Source organism: Passer montanus, unplaced genomic scaffold (assembly GCF_014805655.1).
Source record: "Passer montanus isolate IOZ18808 unplaced genomic scaffold, ASM1480565v1 scaffold59, whole genome shotgun sequence".
Lineage (NCBI taxonomy): Eukaryota > Metazoa > Chordata > Aves > Passeriformes > Passeridae > Passer > Passer montanus.
In genome coordinates, this window is record NW_024370926.1 from 965,788 (window position 1) to 986,055 (window position 20,268).

Genomic DNA, 20,268 nt, shown 5'->3' on the forward strand with positions numbered 1-20,268 from the left:
TCAGATGGTGAGGAGCGGCACGCAGCCCACGCCCACGCCGCCCTCGTGGCACACCATGGGCGCCATGAACGTCCAGCGGTTGGTCTCGGGGTCGTACATCTCCACCGAGCTCAGGTTGGACTGTCCGTCGTAGCCGCCCACGGCGTAGAGCCGGCCGCAGTTGGCCACCAGGGAGACGCGGCTGCGGCGCGTGTTCATGGGCACGATCAGGTACCACTGGTCGGCCATGGAGCTGTAGACCTCGGCGGCGCTCAGGAAGCCGGAGCCGTCGTAGCCGCCGCAGACGAACATGCGGCTGCCCAGCGCGGCCGCGCCGTGCCGGCACCGCTTGTTCAGCATGGGCGCCACCGCGTGCCAGCTGGACGTGTGCGGGTTGTAGTACTCCACCTGCCACGGAGGAGGAGCACGTGGAGTAAGTCAGGGGTGATGCTGCCTTGGGAATTGCCCTGGGGCATCCCCTGTGGGGCTGGCACTGCTGGGGCAGCGCCAAAGCGGGGGCAGTGTTGGGTTTCTTGGGGTAAGACAGGGAAGGGAAGGGTCTGGAGCAGCTGAAGGAGCTGAAAGGACTGAACTGCCTTCAGTTAAAAGTTCAGCTGCTGTGGGATGGTGCCTGAAGGGTTTGGGTTGGAAGGGGCCTTAAAGCCACCCCTGCCATGGCAGGGACACCTCCCACTGTCCCAGGCTGCTCCCAGCCCTGCTCAGCCTGGCCTTGGGCACTGCCAGGGATCCAGGGGCAGCCACAGCTGCTCTGGGCACCCCAAGCCATCCCTTGTCCCAGTCCCTCTCCAGCTCTCCTGGAGCCCCTTTAGGCCCTGCAGGGGGCTCTGAGGTCTCTCTGGAGCCTTCTCTTCTCTCCCAGCCTGTCTCCATATCCAAAGGGCTCCAGCCCTCAGAACATCTCCATGGCCCCAGGGGATAAATGAGTCACTTCTGTTCCACCTCAGGTTTTTCTGTTACGGGTGGAAGTGACACAATTTGTTGGCACAACCACTCGGGGCTGTTTGGATGGCCAGGGAAAGGACACGGAGCCTCCCAGCCCCACGCTGAGGTGCAGGGGCTGAGCCCTGGCCAGGGCCTTACACTGTTGAAGATCTGGAGCCCGTCGTGCCCTCCGGACACGTAGATCCGGCCCTCGAACACGGTGACTCCGGCAGCGCTGCGGTTGGAGCTCATGGGGGTCACTGCTGTCCACCTGGCAGGGAGAGGGAAGAGGTTCTCCCACAGATTATTCCATGCTTTTCTAGTGCTGGATTCTACCATCTTTCCCCACTCCTTATTCAAACCATTCTCACAGGCCAGGTGCCCAGCGGTGCCAGGACATGGAATGCTGGAGGGGAACCTCCTGGAAAAGCTCTGGGACACCAAGGGCTCTTACTTGTTTGTTTCTGGAGAATAGGACTCCACCGAGTTGAGGGAAGAGTTTCCATCGTAGCCACCACACACGTAGATCTGCCCATCCAGCACCACTGTCCCCATGGCACTGCAAGGAACAGCAGGACCCTCTGAGGTGGCTGGAGGTGCTGTCACCCTGTCCCCAACAGGGTGACCCAACATGCTCTGCCTGTGGCATCCCACCAAAGTGCCTTTTCCCTGGATTCACCTCCAAACTGCCCAGTCCCACCTGAACTCTGAGCTCACAAAGGAGAAAGGTGCTCATGGCAGGAGCACCTCAAATCCTGGTGTGGATTTGGGTCCCTCATAAGAGAAAAAGACATTGGGGGGCTGGAGCGTGTCCAGAGAATGGAATGGAGCTGGGGAAGGGGCTGGAGCACCAGAAGTGGCTGAGGGAGCTCCAGAGAAACCAAGTGAGGGGCGTGTACACCCTCTACCCCTGCCCTGCACAGCCTGGGCCAGGGCTGGACAACCCCTTCCAGGAGGAATCTTCCCTGCATCCAACCTGAACTCCCCTGGCACAGCTTGAGGCCATTTCCCCTTGTCCTGTCCCTGTTTCCTGGGGGCAGAGCCCGGCCCCCACTGGGGCTGCACACCAAGGAAATCCCAGCTGCCTCCACACTGCCCCACTCCTCCTTTCCCATTTTTCCCCCAACACACACTGCTGGGCGCCCACCACCCCAACTCTTCCTCCAACCTCATTATTCCTTGCTTTTCCAGAAGCCTCCTCCCTGTGAGCTGCACGTACCTCCTCTTACTGTTCATGCTTTCCACTTTGGACCAGGAGTCGGTGTCTGGGTTGTAGACCTCCACGGTGCTGAGCCTCAGCTGGCCGTCGTAGCCGCCGATGGCGTAGAGCAGCCCGTTGACCACGGCCACGCCGACGCGGCTGCGCGCCGTGGCCATGGGCTGGCACTTCTCCCAGCGGTTGGCAATGGGGTCAAACACCTCCACCACGTTCAGAGAGTCGCCTGCATAGAAATTTGCTACTCAAATTAAAAGGGGGAGACCTGATGAAGCCCTGAGATGGTGATGGGGGGGTAGAGGGGTAAGGGGGTGGTGCTGTGCACCTGAAGATGGAGCTGGCGTGGGGAATTTGGCTGCTTAATATCTGGGGAAAAAAGGAATGGGAACCTTGTGAGATTCAACAAGGCCAAGGGCAAAGTGCTGCACCTGGGTTGGGGCAAGAAATTCTTCCCTGTGAGGGAAGCGAGGCCCTGGCCCTGGGATGGAATTCCCAGAGCACCTGGGGCTGCCCCTGGATCCCTGGAAGTGCCCAAGGCCAGGCTGGAGCAGCCTGGGATAGTGGCAGGTGTCCCTGGCATGGCAGGGCATGGAATGGGATGATCATTAAGGTCCCTTCCAACCCAGACCATTCTGGGATTCTCTGTCCTATCCTGGGCTCTCACATCCTATTCCAGCCTTCCTGCTCCCACAGAGACATTTCCCAGCCACATATCCCTGCTCACCCTCAGAGATCCCGCTCTGAACAATTCCCATTGTTCCCACACTCCAAAAGATCGGGAAACATTTCCAAGCTCTGCTGTGCTCTGCACGAGGAGCCTGGACAAGATCCCTCTGTGGAAGTGGCACCTCCACTGTCCTCCAAGGGGCAGCAGAGACCTGCAAGTCCCATCTGTGGTGTCGCTGCTTCCGGGGAGCGCAGAAGGTTTTTCCTTGGTCACTTTCTGTTCTCTTTTTATGCCATGGTGAGGCTCATGTCAAAGTGTTGTGATCCCACAATCCCAACAACATTGTGGAGATCCCTGCAAGTCCTGCTTGGGGCTCCAGGCCAGGACACCATCCTCAAAGCCTTTAGGAGTATGTCCTAAATAAACCTCACCTGGACAAGATCTCAGAAGATGTTAAACTACGAGCACAACCACCCTGAGGGTTTCCCTGGAAGGGTCAAAGTGCTGCATGGAGGACAAAAAACTGCTCCATGCTTCCACAGGAGGGAATTCCAGCATCCCACCGTCCCACCCAGCCCCTGGTGGTCTTTCCACTGCAAGGTACCTGCTGAGTTGAGCCCCCCCACGGCGTAGATCAGCCCCGCGATGGACGTGCAGCACCGCGGCCGCGTCTTGAACGCCGGCAGGTGCGGCCGCCGCTCCGGCATCAGGTGGTAATCCTTGGCTTCGTCCACCAGATCCCTGAAAATCCAATGGTGGAGCATGAGAGAGGAGATCTGACTGCCTGGAGTCTGAGATTGCAGGATCTGCCTCTGGCACCCTGCTGGCTCCGTGGCCCAGCCTCACCTGCACTTGTGGCAGCAGCGGACCAGGTCGTCCTGCTGCACGCGGTCGGTGAGGAACTGCGGCCGGCACAGCGGCAGCCGGATCTTGGACAGCAGCTCGGGCAGGAAGGGTTCCCTCTGCTCCCTGTCGTACCTGATCCAGGCCAGGGCAGCCTCAAACACCTGCCAGGAGACAGCAGTGGCAAGGTGGAGTTTGGGGGTGTACAGGTGGATGGGAATGGAAATGACATGGAATCTTGGAATGGTTTGGGGTGGGAGGAACTTCAAGGATCATCCAGGGCCACCCCTGCCATGGCAGGGACACCTCCCACTGTCCCAGGCTGCTCCAAGCCCTGTTCAGCCTGGCTGTGGACACTTCCAGGGATCCAGGGGCAGCCACAGCTGCTCTGGGAATTCCATCCCAGCCCCTCCCCACCCTCCCATGGAACAATTGCTACTTCCCAATCTCCCATCCATCCCTGCCCTCTGGCAGTGGGAGCCATTCCCTGTGTCCTGTCCCTCCATGCCTTGTCCCCAGTCCCTCTCCAGCTCCCTGGAGCCCCTTCAGGCCCTGCCAGGGGCTCTGAGCTCTGCCTGGAGCCTTCTCCTCTCCAGAGGAACATTCCCAGCTCTCCCAGCCTGGCTCCATGCAGGTTTCTTTCCCTGCCTCTGACAATCCTGATCTCCTCTCCTGTGGGATGGGACATTCAGCACAGAAGTTTGCAGGGAGATGAGGGAGCTGCAAGGAGGATTTTGGCTGAACACAAAACTGTGTTTATTTAGTGACACAAATCTGCAAACTGGGAAAGAAGATGGGGAATGGTTCTGCTCCATGAGAACCAGGAGACAGGTTTCATGACAGGGATCCATCTCTGGATGACTACACTGGAGACACCTGGAGCTGAGCTGGTCCCTTCAGGCTCCATCCCAGACACTGGAAGTGAAGCCCCTCTCTGAAGCACCACTGGATGACTCCAGCTACAAAAGGATCCTGGTGCCCTGGTCCCAGCTTAATTTGGGATCCACATTCCTGGGTTCACAGGACTCCCCATTAAAGTTACTGCAGCTTTTACGACTGACCAGAACAAAGTCATCAACTCTTTCTTGCATAGTGGCACCTGGACTCTCTCCCAACACAATTCCCAAACTTCCCAGTGCAAAAATGCTTCTCCAACAGCACCACAGGGATTAAAAACCCCAAACCAACTCTCTTCCACTCTACAGGGTGCTACTGGAATCTCTGAAGGGTGGGGCTGACAGTAGCCAGGGCAAGGGGACGTCCCCAGGATGGACTCTTTGGATCCTACCTGCTCTGGGAGAAACAGAGTGAGGAATTCTTGGTATGACACAGGAATGTGGCTGGAATGTGGGGCAGAGTCCCCTCCCTCCCTAAGCCTGATTAAAGAAGCACATTTTTACCCTAGAAGGAGAAGCTGGAAGTCTGCTCTGCCTTTGTCACCTCCTCAGGAACAGCAGGACAGATTTCCAGGCTCAAGGACAGGCTCTGTTTTCCCTGCTCAGTGTCAGCCCACATCCATGGATTCTCAAGGCTGTGGGAACACCCTAAACTCCTCTCACTCCCACAAACTCCCTGACAGGAGGGTGCAGCCAGGTGGGATTCCAGCTCTTCTCCCATGAACAAGGGACAGAAGGAGAGAAAACAGCCTCATGTTGTCCCAGCAGAGGTTTAGGTGGGAATTTGGAAAAATTCCTTCATGGGAAGGGCTGTCCAAATGTGGCCCAGCTGCCCAGGGCATGGTGGAGTCCCCATCCCTGCAGGGATTTAAAAGCCATGTGGATGTGGCACTTGGGGGCATTGGTCAGTGATGGCCTTGGCAGTGCTGGGGGAAGTGTTGGACTTGATGCTCTCCGAGGGCTTTTCCAACCTCTGTGATTCTGTGATCCTAAAAAAGCCCGGCCTTCTTTTGTTTAGGAACAAAAGAAGGAACAAGTCAGTCTGGAGCAGGCACAGGAAACCATCACAGCTCTGTCCAGCACCTCTGAGTGTCCCCACTGTGCTAGGACATCTCAGCTTCACTCAGGAACAGGACAATTCCCATTCCCATTCCCAAGCAGCAAGAAACCCCTCAAGGTCAAACCTTCCTTGGCCAAGCCCTGCACCAGGGACCCACCTGCTCTTCAGACTTGACGTTGAGCTCATCCCTGGAAACGAGCTCCAGGACGTCCTCAAAGGGCAGGGCCAGGAACTCCTCGGACATGGAGACCTCCACGAAGTGCTGGTGGATGAAGCTGTTGGCAGCGTCGTAGAGCACCGTGCACATCATGGTCTCTGCAAACTGCCGCACGCCCAGGCAGTTCTTGGGATGAAGCCTGGGAAAGGGGAGGAGGAGAGAGCAGGAATGTCATGTTCATGGAAGAGAAGATGGCTGGATCTCTGGGAGTGCCCAAGGCCAGGTTGGACATTGGGGCTTGGAGCAGTCTGCGATAGTGGGAGGTGTCCCTGCCATGGCAGGGTGGAATGGGATGGGATTTTAGCTCCCTTCCAACCCAAACCACTCCAGGATTCTGGGAAGCACAGGAGGACACACAGTGCAGTGGAAGATGTGTCCTCTCCAGTGATGGCCCATTCCAGCTCACCCAGGAGCTGATCTGCACAGGGAGCTCCAGGTGAATCCAAGGCAGAGCCAGAGGATGGAAAACACAAATGTCCCCCGTTCCTGCCAAAGAAGCATTGGAAAGATCCAGGTGGCTCTGGGAGCATCCACAGTTTCCCTTGGCACCCTGTGCCAGTTCCTCCTCACCCTCACAGCCAGGAATTCCCAATTCCCAATCTCCCATCCATCCCTGCCCTGTGGCAGTGGGAGCCATTCCCTGTGTCCTGTCCCTCCATCCTTGTCCCCAGTCCCTCTCCAGCTCTCCTGGAGCCCCTTCAGGCCCTGCCAGGGGCTCTGAGCTCTCCCTGGAGCTTCTCCTCTCCAGGGGAACATTCCCAGCTCTCCCAGCCTGGCCCCAGCCCTGCAGCAGCTCCAGGTCCTTGTGCTGCTGGGTGGGGAACTGTCACATGAGGGTGACTCTGAGGGCTTGCTTACAACACAGCTGCCTAAAAATATCCCAATTCTCAATTCCACTTAAGAAGGAGAGCTCAGTGTCCATGTCCCAGCTCTCCAGGGTGGCCAGAACCCACTAATTTTTGGTTATTAACCAAACTGGCAGCTGTGCACTCAAAGCCAGGACTTCACTTAGGACACCTGGCTGCTCCCGGTGGATTTGGGAGACTTTTGGTGGCCAGTCCCTGTATTTGGTGGGTGTGTTTGACATCACACCACGGAATGTCCTGAGCAGCTGCAGAGAAGCCAGGCTGGGAGAAGTGAACACGTCAGACTCCCTGGCAGGGCTGAGAATCCATGTGGAACGTGGACAAAGAGTATCCCAACTTTCCATTTCCACACCATGCTGCTGGAACAGCCTCACAGCCAAACACCAGTGAGGAAATTGAAAAACCTGGGACCAATTTAGGGCTGTGCCACAGTTTCCTGTCCAGCTCCTGGGCTGAGGCACTGTGTTCCTCCCCTTTAGCACACACAGCAGCAGGAAGGGCAATTCCTGCCAGGATGGGCTCCCAGAAAGGGAAATGTCTCCTCAGTTTTGCTCTGGATGTTGATTCCTGTGGCTGGCCAAAGTCTTTTACTGTGTCCCTGTGAAGGAGTGATAGGTTATTCTGAAGGGAATGAGAATGGCAGGAGAAGGGGGCATGGCTTCCCACTGCTAGAGGGCAGGGATGGATGGGATCTTGGGAAGGAATTCCTGGCTGGGATGGAATTCCCAGAGAAGCTGTGGCTGACCTTGGATCCCTGGCAGTGCCCAAGGCCAGGCTGGACACTGGGGCTTGGAGCAGCCTGGGGCAGTGGAAGGTGCCCCTGCCATGGCAGGGGTGGAACAGGATGGGCTTTAACAACCCTCCCAACCCATTTAGTGCTCCATAACTCCACAGATGCCAAGTTTTGGGATGCACACTCCTCATCCTTCTAGAAGAACACATCCTGCTCCCCCAAAGCTGGACACAGGTGGCTGAACCTCGCTGCTGCTGGGGAGCAGCTGGAATCCCCCCAGAATTCCCCTGGAATCCCCCCAGGATCCCCCCAGCCCCTCACCTCTCCCTGAGGAAGGTGCAACAAGCGTCCTTGATGTTCTGCAGCTGCAGGAAGCTCGCCCCCATGAGCAGGGACTGCACGTTCTGCTGGTCTATGGCCAGGTGACCGTTGTAGGCAAAGTTGATCAGAGCCTCCAGCGCGCTGAAAACGGGGAGAAAGGGCAGAAAATGCTCTGAGTTCCAACAGCAGGATGTTTGTGGGATCACTCACACTGAGAACAGGCTCTGAGCCCTGGGATGTCCCCCGGGGGTTTTACCTGGGATCCATGCCCTGCATGACAATCTCATCCTGCTTGCACTCCATCATGTCGTTGGTGAACATGGCGTGGAAGTAGGGGATGGAAGCTGCCAGCACGATCCGGTGAGCGCTGAACTTATGGTCGCCCACCTACAACCAGGGAGAACAGGGAGGGAGGAGGGATCAGCACCAGCCTCTGCCCCAGGGATTCCCTGCAGTTGGGTAATTCACCTCTGGGGAGCTTTGGCAGGAATTTGAGACAGGACCTCTGAGTTGGTTTTGTTGATGTGGTTTATTTTGTTCTGCACAGGTAGGAAGGGGGGCTCAGCTCACATCTTCACTGCACGGCTCAGAAGGGCACAAGACCCTCAGTTAAAGACCTTTTAAGGATTTATTAACCAATAAAACACTGCCAACAAGGATATGTGTGTCTTTGACCTTAACTATTTTGTCCTTAACCGTGATATCCTTAATTATATCCTAAATATTAATATTACATCCTTAAATCTTTTGTCTTATCCTACAGTGTGAGCTTTCTTAGCCAATCATGTTATGGCACACAAACCCACAGTACTGCATTTTAAACTCCTTGTTTACCTCTGTAGCTGCTTTTATTTTTATATCTTGAACTCTAAAACTCTAAACTTTCCTTTACTTAGCTTAATATGTCTCTGCTTTAAACTGTAAATCCACATTCTTGTTTCTAGCACCTCAGTTTGGGAGCCTTTTCCAAGGTCTCAGATCAAATCCTGGTTTAATTCTAAGCTTACAGGCCCAGAGTTCTGAGAGTTCCCTGCATTTTGGATTCCAACATGCAGCATCCCACGAGGGGATGGAGCTCCAGGGCTCTTCCCTGGTCCTGGAGGGGAAGAAATGTTGGCAGAATGGATTCCCACACAGACAGCACAAACTCCAGCCTGGCCAGAGCTTTAGAAACACAAAAATAACAAAATTCCATAAGGCAAGGCCATAAAGGGAAACGATTCCAGAACCTGAGAGCTGACAGCCCCATCCCACATCCTTTCCCTGGGATTTTCACTCCCTCCCTCCCTGCCAGGTGAGGACCCTGTGTGTCCCCAGGTGCTGCTCGGGATGGGGAAATCCCTCAGGACACTCTGCTGGATGGAGCTCTGGGTTGGGCAATTCCCACTGGGAAGGGCTGGCACAGTGCAGTTGTTCTTGCATTAATGGAAAGAATGGGATTATGATTAGATTAAGAGTGATTTATTGTCTAGGTAACATCAGTCTCAAATGGAAGGGATTGGAAGGACAAGATTTTCCTGTGGAATATGGAAAATCCTTCCAAGGATGAGTCCATTCATCTCATTAATGGAAGGGATGGGATTATGATTAGATTAAGAGTGATTTATTGTCACCAGTCTCAAAGGTTATGAGATTTATAACATAGCAAGCAGTCAGCCATAGCCTAAGATGGTAATAAGTTCTTTGTTGTAAGGCAGTATATAGTTTTCTAATTTAATGGACAGTTGTTATAGAGTATGTTTTGGTTTTTTAACTTATTACCTTTATTATTTTCTACTGCAGTATGGATACTTTTGTCTAATAAGGTCTGATTACATGTACACACTTATGTTCCTATTCAATATCTAAACTCTTAGTTCATTCTAAATAATCACATTACTACATTATTATATTATAAAACTCTTATCTAATACAATTTCTTGCTTATTTAAGATATATTTTTACTTATAATTTACAGTTTTACTTATAACTTTACATATAACTTACTTAGAACTTATTTTTACTATAACTACTTTAACTACTATTTTTACTATAACTTATGTTACTTATAACATAACTGATAGAAGGTTATAGATATCTATAACTTATAGAAACATAAGTTTCTAATTTCTCTGTTATGTGTACCTTGCTTTCACCTCAATCCAGGCTTCTTCTAAGGCTGTAAATCAAACTCTTTTGTGTTTGTGAGGATTTTTATCTTTCCAATTCCCACAATGCAGGAGCAGCCACGGCCTGGGTGACCAAGGGGACAAACTGGCCTGTCCCCATTCCAGCCTGGAGGCTCAGCAGCACTTCCAGCCCATCCCTTCCCCATGGATGAGGCCATTCCCTCAGAGCTGCTCCTGGCCCAACCCAGTGATTTATCCACAATAAATCCCATTATTGATACCCTGCATGCTGCTGGGAAATCCCTTCCCACGTGTCTCAAACATCCCAACACACAAAGTCCAGTTTTCCTTCTGCTGTTTCTGAGAGGTGAGAGAACAAGGCCTCCTCTTATCTCTGAAATCCTGTGAGGAATTCACTCCAACTGGAACAGTTCATTTGGTTTGTTTGGATGAGTGCTCCCATTCAGGCTGAGCGTGCAAGAAAAGCAACATTTTACTTGACTTTCATTTCCCCCCAAGCCCAAGCTGCCAAAAATCACAACTGTCCAAATCTCATTTCAGCTTTTTAATAAATGAAACGTGGTGCTAAAATTGAACAGGCACCTCTTAAAGTGAAACACCTGCTTCAAATGCATACAGTGACCTTCTATTTATAGGCAAAATTATCTTTATAACTAAAGATAACAGGAATTTCAACACCAAGGTTATATTTACACAAACCCCAAGCCTGTAGTGTGACCCAAGGAGGAGAAAAAGGCCCTTATTTCAGAAAATAAGTGTAAATTACACAGCCCAGGTGGCAGCTCTGGGCCCCTCATGACAAGAGTGACATTGAGGAGCTGGAGGGTGTCCAGGGAAGGGGCTGGAAAACTCCTGAGGGAGCTGGGAAGGGGCTCAGCCTGGAGAAAAGGAGGCTCAGGGGGGGTCCTGTGGCTCCTACACAGCTGGGCCCTGCAGAGCAAACATCCCCAGGCATCCTGCAAGATTCCTGGGGGATGAAATCAGCACTGGGATGAAATCCCTGGGGTCTGGGATTGCGCAGTGCTGCCCCTCCAGGTGCTCCCAGACTGGGAAATATTCCCTGCTGCTGGGCAAGACAAAAGCTGGGATTCCTTCTCTTTGGAACTTGCTCCTGGAATGGTGGAGAGCCCCTGGGGAGATGGAGAAATTGGGATCTTTGCTCTAAAAGCATCACTGTGTTCATTCCATCAGCGCTTCAAGGCGAGTCCCCAGGGAACAGCTGCATTTCCTGCTGCAGGAAAAGGACAAGATTTTCCTCTGGAATATGGAAAATCCTTCCAAGGATGAGTCCATTCAGCTCATCCTCATGTCTTCTTTCCAAAAAAGGGCTCCTTACCTCCAGAGCCAAATGTTCTCCCTTTCCATGACTAAATTAATGCACTTTCCTGAGGGAGTCACCTAAGGAGAAAGTGGGAAAGAGCTCATCCTCTTCCTGCTACCATTCCAGGATGTTCTGTTTTAAAATTATAGTTTTAGATCTTTCTAAGATTCTGTTTTTCACAAGAAGGAGCTTTGCAAGCATCCCTCCTGAGCCCAGGAATCCTGGAATTCCCTTCTGAGTGGGTGACAAAGGAATCTGGCCCTGGACACCCCCACATGCTAAGAAATTCCAGGGCACAAGGAGCCTTTCTGCAAGGAGAAGGGTGTAGGTGGCAGAAAGGCATTTCTTGTGTTCCTGACGTCACCGCCCTGCAGCGCTGAGAGCTCGCTGGGTTTTGTGCTGCAGAGGCCCCAGAAAACCCCAAATCCATCTTTTCTGAGAGCTGTTGGCACTGGGGAGGCCAGAGCAGAAGCAGAGCTGGTGTCCAACCCCTCCCAGCCCTGCTTTGCCAGGGACAGGTAACGGGATGCAGCTGCATCAGGACAATCCCAAACACAAAGCCAGGCTGGGGGGACAAGGGGGACAATGAGAAGGGAAAGATTTGGGGCCAGAACCCCCCGTGCCCTGGGCTGATCCCCCAGTGTGGGCACAGGAAAGAGGGAATTCTGAATGGCTTCCCACTGCCAGAGGGCAGGGATGGATGGGATATGGGGAAGGAATTCCCAGAGCAGCTGTGGCTGCCCCTGGATCCCTGGCAGTGTCCCAGGCCAGGCTGGACAGGGCTTGGAGCAGCCTGGAATGGTGGGAGGTGTCCCTGGACACCTGGTGGGAATGGGATGATCCTGAAGGTCCCCCCAGCCCAGACCATTCCAGGATTCCATGAGAATGGTGAGCAGTTCCTTTGAAGGAGAGGACACATCCCCTCTGGATGTACAACATCCCAGAGAATTCCCTGCCAGCTCAGAGAAACCCAACTGCTTTTTGGAATTCCAGTCCCTCCACTTCCCACAGGGACAGGGATCAGCCCTGCCCTCCACAGTGCTCCTGAAGGGACAGCAAAAAGGAATTTTGTGTTATCCTGGAAGTAAAAATCCTCATATTTCTGTAAGGGGAGAGCTGATGGCAGCCGAGAGCTCAAGGGAATCACGTCCAGGTAGAATCCCAAAGAATTCCTGTCTGCAGGGTGACAAGGTTGGAATCACAGCCTCACCTGCAGCTCTCTGGTGCAAAATGCATCATCTGCTCTTCCAATCTCTCCCATAAAACAGACATTCCCTCTCTTTCCAGGGCTGTTTTCCTGGAGGATCTCCCAAACATGCTGCAACCAGGCACTGCACTGGGTTTTCAAGGGTCCTGCTGGGATCAGGCAGGCAGCCTGAGCTGTCTGGAATTCCACTTATCCAGAGGCTCCTCCACCTCTGCATCAGCTCTCGGGGGTGCAACTGCTCCAGTTTGGGGGGTTTGGAGTTAACAGTCTGCTCTGGAAAAACTGGGATCAGGATGGGAGGGAAGCCACCAGGGCTGTGACCTGTCGGTGCCATTGGGATTGTACACAAAGCAAATATTGTGCCCTCTCCACAGCTGGGAATTATTTCAGTTTGCCAGACCTGGGTTATATTTTAGGAGACTTTTCTAATTAGCCTTGGAGTCAGTCATGGAAAAATGGCATTGGAGTGGCTCAGATCCACAGGAGGAGCTGCAGCAGCAAGAGGAGCTCACACCAACTCTGCTCTCCAAGGATTTGGGGAGGCACGACCCTTCCCTGCTGCCACAGAGTGGCCAGGATTTCTGGAGGTGCCAGCCTGGCACTTGGATCATCCTCCCCCAGCTCCAGTGGCAGCCAGGAGCTGGGAAGGGATTGATTCCCTGTTAATTTGTAAGGAAGGAATAGGATGGATCCGTTTGCCCTGGTTTCTGCATTCCAGCAGCCTCTGATGTGTCCCCGGAGAGCGCTCGGAGCTCGGCCTGGAGCACGGACAGCACATCCCAGCAAACAGAGCTGCCCAGGCTGCTTTCATCCTGCAGGGATGAAACAATCCCAGAAACAATGCTCAGGAAGAGCACCAGCGCCAGGAGCTCCTTTTGTGCTGTTAAAAATCAGAGCAGGATCTGCAGCTCAGGGAAGGACGGCCCGAAGGCATGAGCCGGAATTCTCGGGGTTTTGCAGTGTTTAGTTGGGAGCTGTGAGGGGAAGAAGACTGGAAATCCACTAAAAATAAGGAGGAGAGCTTCTGAGAGAGGAATTCTGCCCCTTGGCTTGTCCACAGCTGGAGTTCAAAGCCTCAAACTCCATCAAATTAAAAGAAAAAGAAGGCTCAGAGCCTCTTTCCTGCTCTTTCCATGATTATTCCAGGCCTGGTGTTTCCCTGCCCTGCTGGAATCTCCATCACCTTTCCCATCACCACCAGGACTGGATGAGGAGGAGAGCACAGCTTCACCCCCCAGAACACAACTGGGATGGGGATCAGCTGGGGAGAGACTTGGCTTGGTTATTTTATGGCCACACCAACGCCCAGCCCCGTGACTCTCAAAGAAAGCAGGAATGTGGCTTTGCTAAGCAAAATTCCCATTTTTTTTTCCAAAGGAAAAGGACTAACCACAGACTGAGGTGTGGCTCCTCCCTCCTCTCCTCCCTGCAGTCCATCCACGTGTGAATGAATAAATGAATATTTAATTAAACATTTCGGAGAGGCTCCAAAGGGAGCTCTGAGGGAACATCAGCAGCAGTGCTGAAAGAGGCAGGGAGAGAAAAGAACTTCCCAAATCCATGAGCTGGAGCACTGGGCACATCAAGATCCAAATTCTGGGACAAAGGGGTGCTTGGAAGCTTTTTGGTTTAGAGATGGGACAGACAGAAAGTAGCAGGAGTGGAAAAAAGGGGGAATAAATTCACTGAAGAGGTGTGGGAGCATCAGGGTCCACCTGGAGGTTCCTCTGGGATGGACTTGGAATGTTTATCCAAGCTTTTATCAGGGAATCCTGGAATGGGCTGGGCTGGGAGGGATCTGAAGGATCATCCAGTGCCACCCCTGCCATGGCAGGGACACCTCCCACTGTCCCAGGTGATCCAGCCTGGCCTTGAGCACTGCCAGGGATCCAGGGGCAGCCACAGCTGCTCTGGGAATTCCATCCCAGCCAGGAATTCCCAATTCCCAATCTCCCATCCATCCCTGCCCTCTGGCAGTGGGAGCCATTCCCTGTGTCCTGTCCCTCCATCCTTGTCCCCAGTCCCTCTGCAGCTCTCCTGGAGCCCCTTCAGGCCCTGCCAGGGGCTCTGAGCTCTCCCTGGATCTTTCCCTTTTCCAGGGGAACATTCCCAGCTCTCCAGCCTGGCTCCAGCCCTGCAGCAGCTCCATGACCTTCACATTCCCTCCTTACTTCAGGGTAAGGATCACCCAAATTCTGTCCCTGCTGGGAACCCAGCCTGGATTTCCAGTGGGAAAACATTCCCAAGCCAGGGCAGGGACACTTTGTGCTGGCTGAGTTTGGGGTGCCTGAGTGACCCCAAAGCCACCCCCAACTTCCAGCTGGGAAAAACTCCTGCTCACAGCCCGAGCAGCAGTTCTGGAATGGGCAGGGAGGGCTTGGCTGCACCAACCCCTCCCCCTGGGCACTGCCAGAGGCAGGAGCAGCACAAGGTGGGACATTTTCACAGCGTGACTCAAGAGAAATGAATGAAATGCTTGGAATTCCAAGCTGTGGGTGCAGGAGGGAAAGCTGGAATGCTGAAACAACAGGGACAGAGGAGTGACAATGAGGCAGGTGCTGCTGGCATCTGTCTTGGGGGTTTGGGGAAGGAATTCTTCCCTGTGAGAGTGGGGAGGTGCTGGGATGGAATTCCCAGAGCAGCTGGGGCTGCCCCTGGATCCCTGGCAGTGCCCAAGGCCAGGCTGGATGGAGCTTGGAGCACCTGGGACAGTGGGAGGTGTCCCTGAACATCCAAGGATCCTGGAGGTCCCTTCCATCCCAAACTGGTCTGTATGGTTTTGATCTTTCCTAAAATGTTTTAAACCTCTGTAGGGATAGAGAGGATTTAAGCAGCTCTTTGCTCTGGAAAATCCACAGGAATGGACAACTATTCACAGGAATTTTAGAAACAATGGCGAGCAATTTATCCAAGACGACACCGGGATCCTAAACCCCCTGCTATTGTCCCCCAGAAACGTGGGGCTGCCCGGATCTGGTCACCTTTACCACCACACCCACACCCAGTTTAATCCTAAAACCTCCACGCGCTGCATCCCAAACCAGAATTCCCCCGGTTGCCACCAACACCACCCAGCAGAGGGAAGGAGGGAGAGGAGCCTCAGCCCCTCCTCCGCGGCCGTGGAATGCTCCCCACCCCACACCCCGGCGGGCTGAGTAGGCTGGCAGCACCTTCCCGGTTAATTAAAGCGCTGCGTTAATTGTGCAGTGACTCAGAGCTGCGTGTGCCTCCCAGCCCACCCGCTCCTGCGATCCTGAGGGATTCCAGCAGCTCCTGCAGTCCCGAGGGGCTCCAGCAGCTCCTGCAATCCCGAGGGGCTCCAGCAGCTCCTGCCTGGCACAGGGCACCCTGCCCGGCCAGGGCCGCGGTGCTGAGCCCTCACCACGCTCCTGGATGGGTTTCTTTGGATGTTCCTTTGGATGTTCCCGTCAGGGAATGGTTTCCTAGGGAAAGGGGGGTCCCTAAACCGGGATCCACAGCCCCTCTGAGACCCCGCAGGGCTGGGGAGCTCCAGGAGCCCCTGACACCCCACAAAGGGGGTTTGGGGGGAGGTCTCAGCTCTGCCTCTGCTGCCAAAGCCGTGGGGAGGGCAGAGCCCAGCTCCTGCCCCCTTTATCCCCCACCAGAGGGGTCTGGGGCAACCCCAGCTGCCTCCTTCCCTCTGGAAAAGAGCCTGGGGGGGCCCTCAGCCCCCTCTGTTAAGGGTTGGGGTCCCTCCTCGGGGGTCTGGGGGCTCCTCAAGTCCCCTCTCCAGGAGCTGAGGTCCCTCAGTCCCCAGGAATGAAGGGGGGGGGTCCCTCGGCTCCCCCTCCTGAGGCTGGGGACCCTCAGCCCCCCTCAAGGGCTGTGGGGGGGTCAAAGGCTGTGGGGGTCCCTCAAAGCCTTTGGGGTCCCTCAGCCCCCCTCAAGGGCTGTGGGGGGGTCAAAGGCTGTGGGGGTCCCTCAAAGCCTTTGGGGGTCCCTCAGCCCTCTCCTCAAAGGCTTTGGGGGTCTCTCAAAGGGTTTGGGATCTCTCAGCCTCTCTCAAAGCCTTTGGGGTCCCTCAGCCCCCCTCAAGGGTTGTGGGGGGGTCAAGGGCTGTGGGGGTCCCTCAAAGGCTGTGGGGACCCTCAGCCCTCCCCTCAAAGGTTGTGGGGGTCTCTCAGCCTCTCTCAAAGCCTTTGGGGTCCCTCAGCCCCCCTCACGGGGTGTGGGGGGGCCAAGGGCTGTGGGGGTCCCTCAAAGGCTGTGGGGACCCTCAGCCCCCCTCAAAGGCTGTGGGGACCCTCAGCCCTCCCCTCAAAGGTTGTGGGGGTCTCTCAGCCTCTCTCAAAGCCTTTGGGGTCCCTCAGCCCCCCTCAAAGCCTCTGGGGGTCCCTCAGCCCCCCCTCAAGGGAGCTCCCTCAGCCCCCCCTCCCCAAACCCGTGACTCCTCAGGGGTCGAGGTTCCCCCTCAGGGACCGGGGGGGACCCTCGAGCCCTCGCAGCCCCCTGAGGGGTCGGGGTCCCTCACTGCCACCAGGGTTCCCCCGCTGTCCCTCAGGCCCGAGCTGCCCCAGCCCCGCTCCGCAGCCCCCTCGCCCCCGCCGGGGGCCGGGCCGCACCTTGAGCGTCACATCGCAGAGCTTCCCCTGCCGCCGGATCTCGCCCATCACTCCGTAGCCGCGGCTGGGCAGGTCTCCCACCGAGAAATGCACCAGATCCTCGGCATCCAGCTCCGGCTCCGCCGCCGCCGCCGCTTCCAGCATCGTCCCGGCCACTCCCGTCCCGCTTCGCCCCCGCCGCGCGCTGGCCCCGCCCGGCCGCCGTACGCGGGGCCGCTTCCGGGAGAAGCCGGAAGCTGCCGTTGCCATAGAGAACCCGGAAGTGGACGCTGCCATGGCGACCCCCGACGCCACGCCGGACTCGACTGCAGAGGGGTCGCAGGTGGGACAGGGCCGAGGGGGTGCCCGGGGGGTCGCCCTCCCCTCCTCAGGGGGTGATGGGGGGTCGGATCCACGCGCAGGCGGCATCAGCCCCCCGGGCATGGCCCCCCTTGCCCCGGGCATGGCCCCCCGCACGCTTCAGGGGACGCGCTGGAGGGAAACACGGCGTGACGCGGTTGGGAGGCAGCTTAAGGAGCATCCAGTCCTCCCTCTGCCATGGCAGGGACACGTTCCACCCGCCCAGGGCGCTCCCAGCCCCTGCCCCGGGGCTCCAGGGGCAGCCGGAGCTGCTCCGGGCAAACCCCAGCTGATGAGTGAATCCCTTCCAGAGGGATTTTCCCCAAAGTCCTGCCAAAATCTGAGCTGCGGGAAGGGAATCCTCCCGCTGGCAAGGCTCTGGAGGCGTGTGGGTGATGCCCTGTGTTTTTCCCGGCAGGAGGAAGAGGAGCAGGAGAGCTCGGAGGGGCAGGACAAGAGTGAGAGTTCTGCGTCCAAAGCAGAGAGCGAGCAAGGGGTAAAATTCCAGCGGGCCCTGCCCGGATCCTGGCTCCAACCCACCCCCCACCTCCCACTGCCCCGGGCTGCCCCAAGGCTGTGAAAAATGCCAATCACTTGGTTTGAAGTGTGAAAAGTTTCATAGGAATACAATTAATGAGAATTTGGGCAGTCAGAGTCAGCACAATAAAAACAAAGACAAACGGACAGTCCGGGTGCCTTGCTGAGCAAATGAAGCCCCAAAAGGACCTCCACTAACAAGGGATCAACCCTTAAAACCACAGCCCATAGATCTCATACAGGATGCAAAAATTCTTTTCAACAAAGAGTTTCTCTGGTTATTTCCAACTCCCCCCCTTCATCTTGTTGGCTCTTTCATGTCTGGGAGGAGGCAGAAGAAGCTTGTGCCTTTCCTGATAAGCAGGCAATCATTATTTTATTTGGGATTTTGGAGTTTTGTTGCTGTTATCTCTGCAAAGAATTTCTGGATTATCTCACCCTTTTCTTGAGCCAGTTAAAATGTACCTTACATCTCATCGTTTCAATTTTAACTTTATGTTATAACCTAAATTTATATTTACCACACAACTTAAAAGAATTAACACACCATAACACATGCAGTGTTCCTCTCAATGCCTGCAAGGAGCCATCTAACTTCACAAATCCCCAGTGCCCAGCCTGGCCTGGGGCACTGCCAGGCATCCAGGGGCAGCCCCAGCTGCTCTGGGAATCCCCTCCCCTCTCCTGGTGCTCACCCAGCAGTGATTGCTGTACCCAAAGGCACAACAAGGGAAATGTCCTTTATTTACAATTCGTTCTCTCTCTGATTCTTAGTGAAGTTCTTCCCAAGGAAATTTTCCCTTCCTCCTTTCCCTGCTGCTTTTCTTTCTTTGGAGAAATAATTCCCAGCTGCTCCAACACTGGATTTTGGGTTTGTTTTTGTTTTTGGACAGGTTTCTGTGGCCTCTGTGAGATTCCAGGAGCAGGAGCAGGAGCATGGCCAGGAGCCAGAGCAAGAGCAGGGGAAGGGGAAGGAGAAGAAGGAGGAGGACCAGGAGAGCATCATCTCCTCACTGCTCTGTTCCACAGAGCCCGAGGGTGAAAGGCCCAGGTAGCCCCAAATGTTCCCCTGTGGACTGGTTTAGATTCGTTAATTTAAGGTTTTTTTTTTTTTTAATTAAAAAAAATTTAAATGGATATGTTGATGAGTGTGGTGGTTAATTGGTTAATTAGTTAATTACTAGTGTATTTATTTTTTCTTGTGAGGTAGGATTAGGAGAAAGGTGAAGTAGGTTTAAATTTTTTAAAAGGGTTTAAAGAAAATTTTATTAATAGTGGTTAAAAGGAAAAAAAGTAGTGAGAATTAAAATAAACCTTTCAGAATACTTCTCTCCCTTCTCCCCCACATTTTTTTTCTGATAATATAAAGAAATTATACCTAAAATTTTCATTTAGTTTATTATTTTTAGAACAGTTTTTTGTTTTAGTTTATTTAGGGAAAGAAGTGGCTTTTGTTAAGGTTATGGAGATTTTTTTACAAGTAGAAAAAACCAGTTTTTTTGTGTTTTTTAATTTTGTTGTGAATAACAGCTGCCCAGGGAACTTTGTTCCTGACACCCTGGCTCAGCTCCAACCCCCACAACTCATTTTACAGCAGGTAAACTGTGAGAGGTCCCAAAAATCCTGGATGTACCAGAAATCCCAAAGATTTTGTCCCAAACCAGAAGCTGTCACTGCTTATTGCACAACCATTGAGCACGGGCTGTCTGCAGGAAGTGTTTGAGGGCAAACCTGGGATTTAAAAACCCTCTGAGCACGGGGCTTCAGCAGCTGGATGATCCCTGAGCCCTCCTCGTGGGGGTTTCACTCAGCACATCCTCCAGCCTGTGGATATTTCCTCCAGCACACTGAAAATCAGCTGTTCACTGGGAATCGAAATTATTTTTAAAATAAAAGTGACAAAAGAAAATCCCTCTCCCATTCCTGTGAATATTTTGCTTCCTAAGGCTAAGATAGGAAGAAAACTGGTGTTCTCCAGCACTCCTGAGCCTGGTGCACAGGAGGAAATCAGAAAATCAGTTTGGCTCTTCTTTCACACCCTCAGATTTCCAACAGGACAAAGCTGGAAGGAACTTTGAGCTTTTAATGGGGAATAAAACCTGCAGCTGAATAATCGCCAACACTTTGCTTGGAATTTTGACTCCTCTGCCTCAGCTTTTGCTGAGAAATAATATAAATTTCAGTTTAGGGGTGCAAGGTGGTTCTTTCCCTTGTTTTTGCCCCTCTCCTCAGAACACCAAGGCGGGTGCTGGCGTTCGTGCGGATCAGGCCAACTCCTCACTTTGCCCAAGACGTGATCAGGCTCGGGGCAGACAACAAGGTACAGCCAAAGAAACTGGAGTGGGAAGGGCTTGGAGTTTGGCTTCAGCTTTTCCAAGGGAAAACCAGGATTTTTCCATCCCCTGAGGCCAT

The 20,268-nt window shown here is 54.0% G+C and overlaps 2 protein-coding genes across 2 annotated transcripts in view; one reads left to right on the forward strand and one right to left on the reverse strand.

Moving 5' to 3' along the window:
* Nucleotides 1–17,028, reverse strand: KLHL18 (kelch like family member 18). Its single transcript, XM_039726467.1, has 10 exons — nt 16,981–17,028; nt 7,997–8,127; nt 7,741–7,881; nt 5,761–5,959; nt 3,651–3,811; nt 3,409–3,545; nt 2,141–2,363; nt 1,376–1,480; nt 1,081–1,192; nt 1–387 (listed from the first exon to the last, which is right to left on the reverse strand). Exons 1-10 carry the CDS (start codon nt 17,026–17,028, stop codon nt 1–3), a joined length of 1,644 nt encoding a protein of 547 aa, XP_039582401.1.
* KIF9 (kinesin family member 9) overlaps nt 16,981–20,268 on the forward strand; it is a 23,052-nt gene continuing 19,764 nt past the window's right edge. The window contains 5 exon segments of the mRNA XM_039726537.1: nt 16,981–17,144; nt 17,146–17,302; nt 17,738–17,815; nt 18,750–18,907; nt 20,089–20,176. Of these exon segments, the coding sequence (XP_039582471.1) occupies nt 17,068–17,144; nt 17,146–17,302; nt 17,738–17,815; nt 18,750–18,907; nt 20,089–20,176 (558 nt within the window). The 5' untranslated portion in view covers nt 16,981–17,067.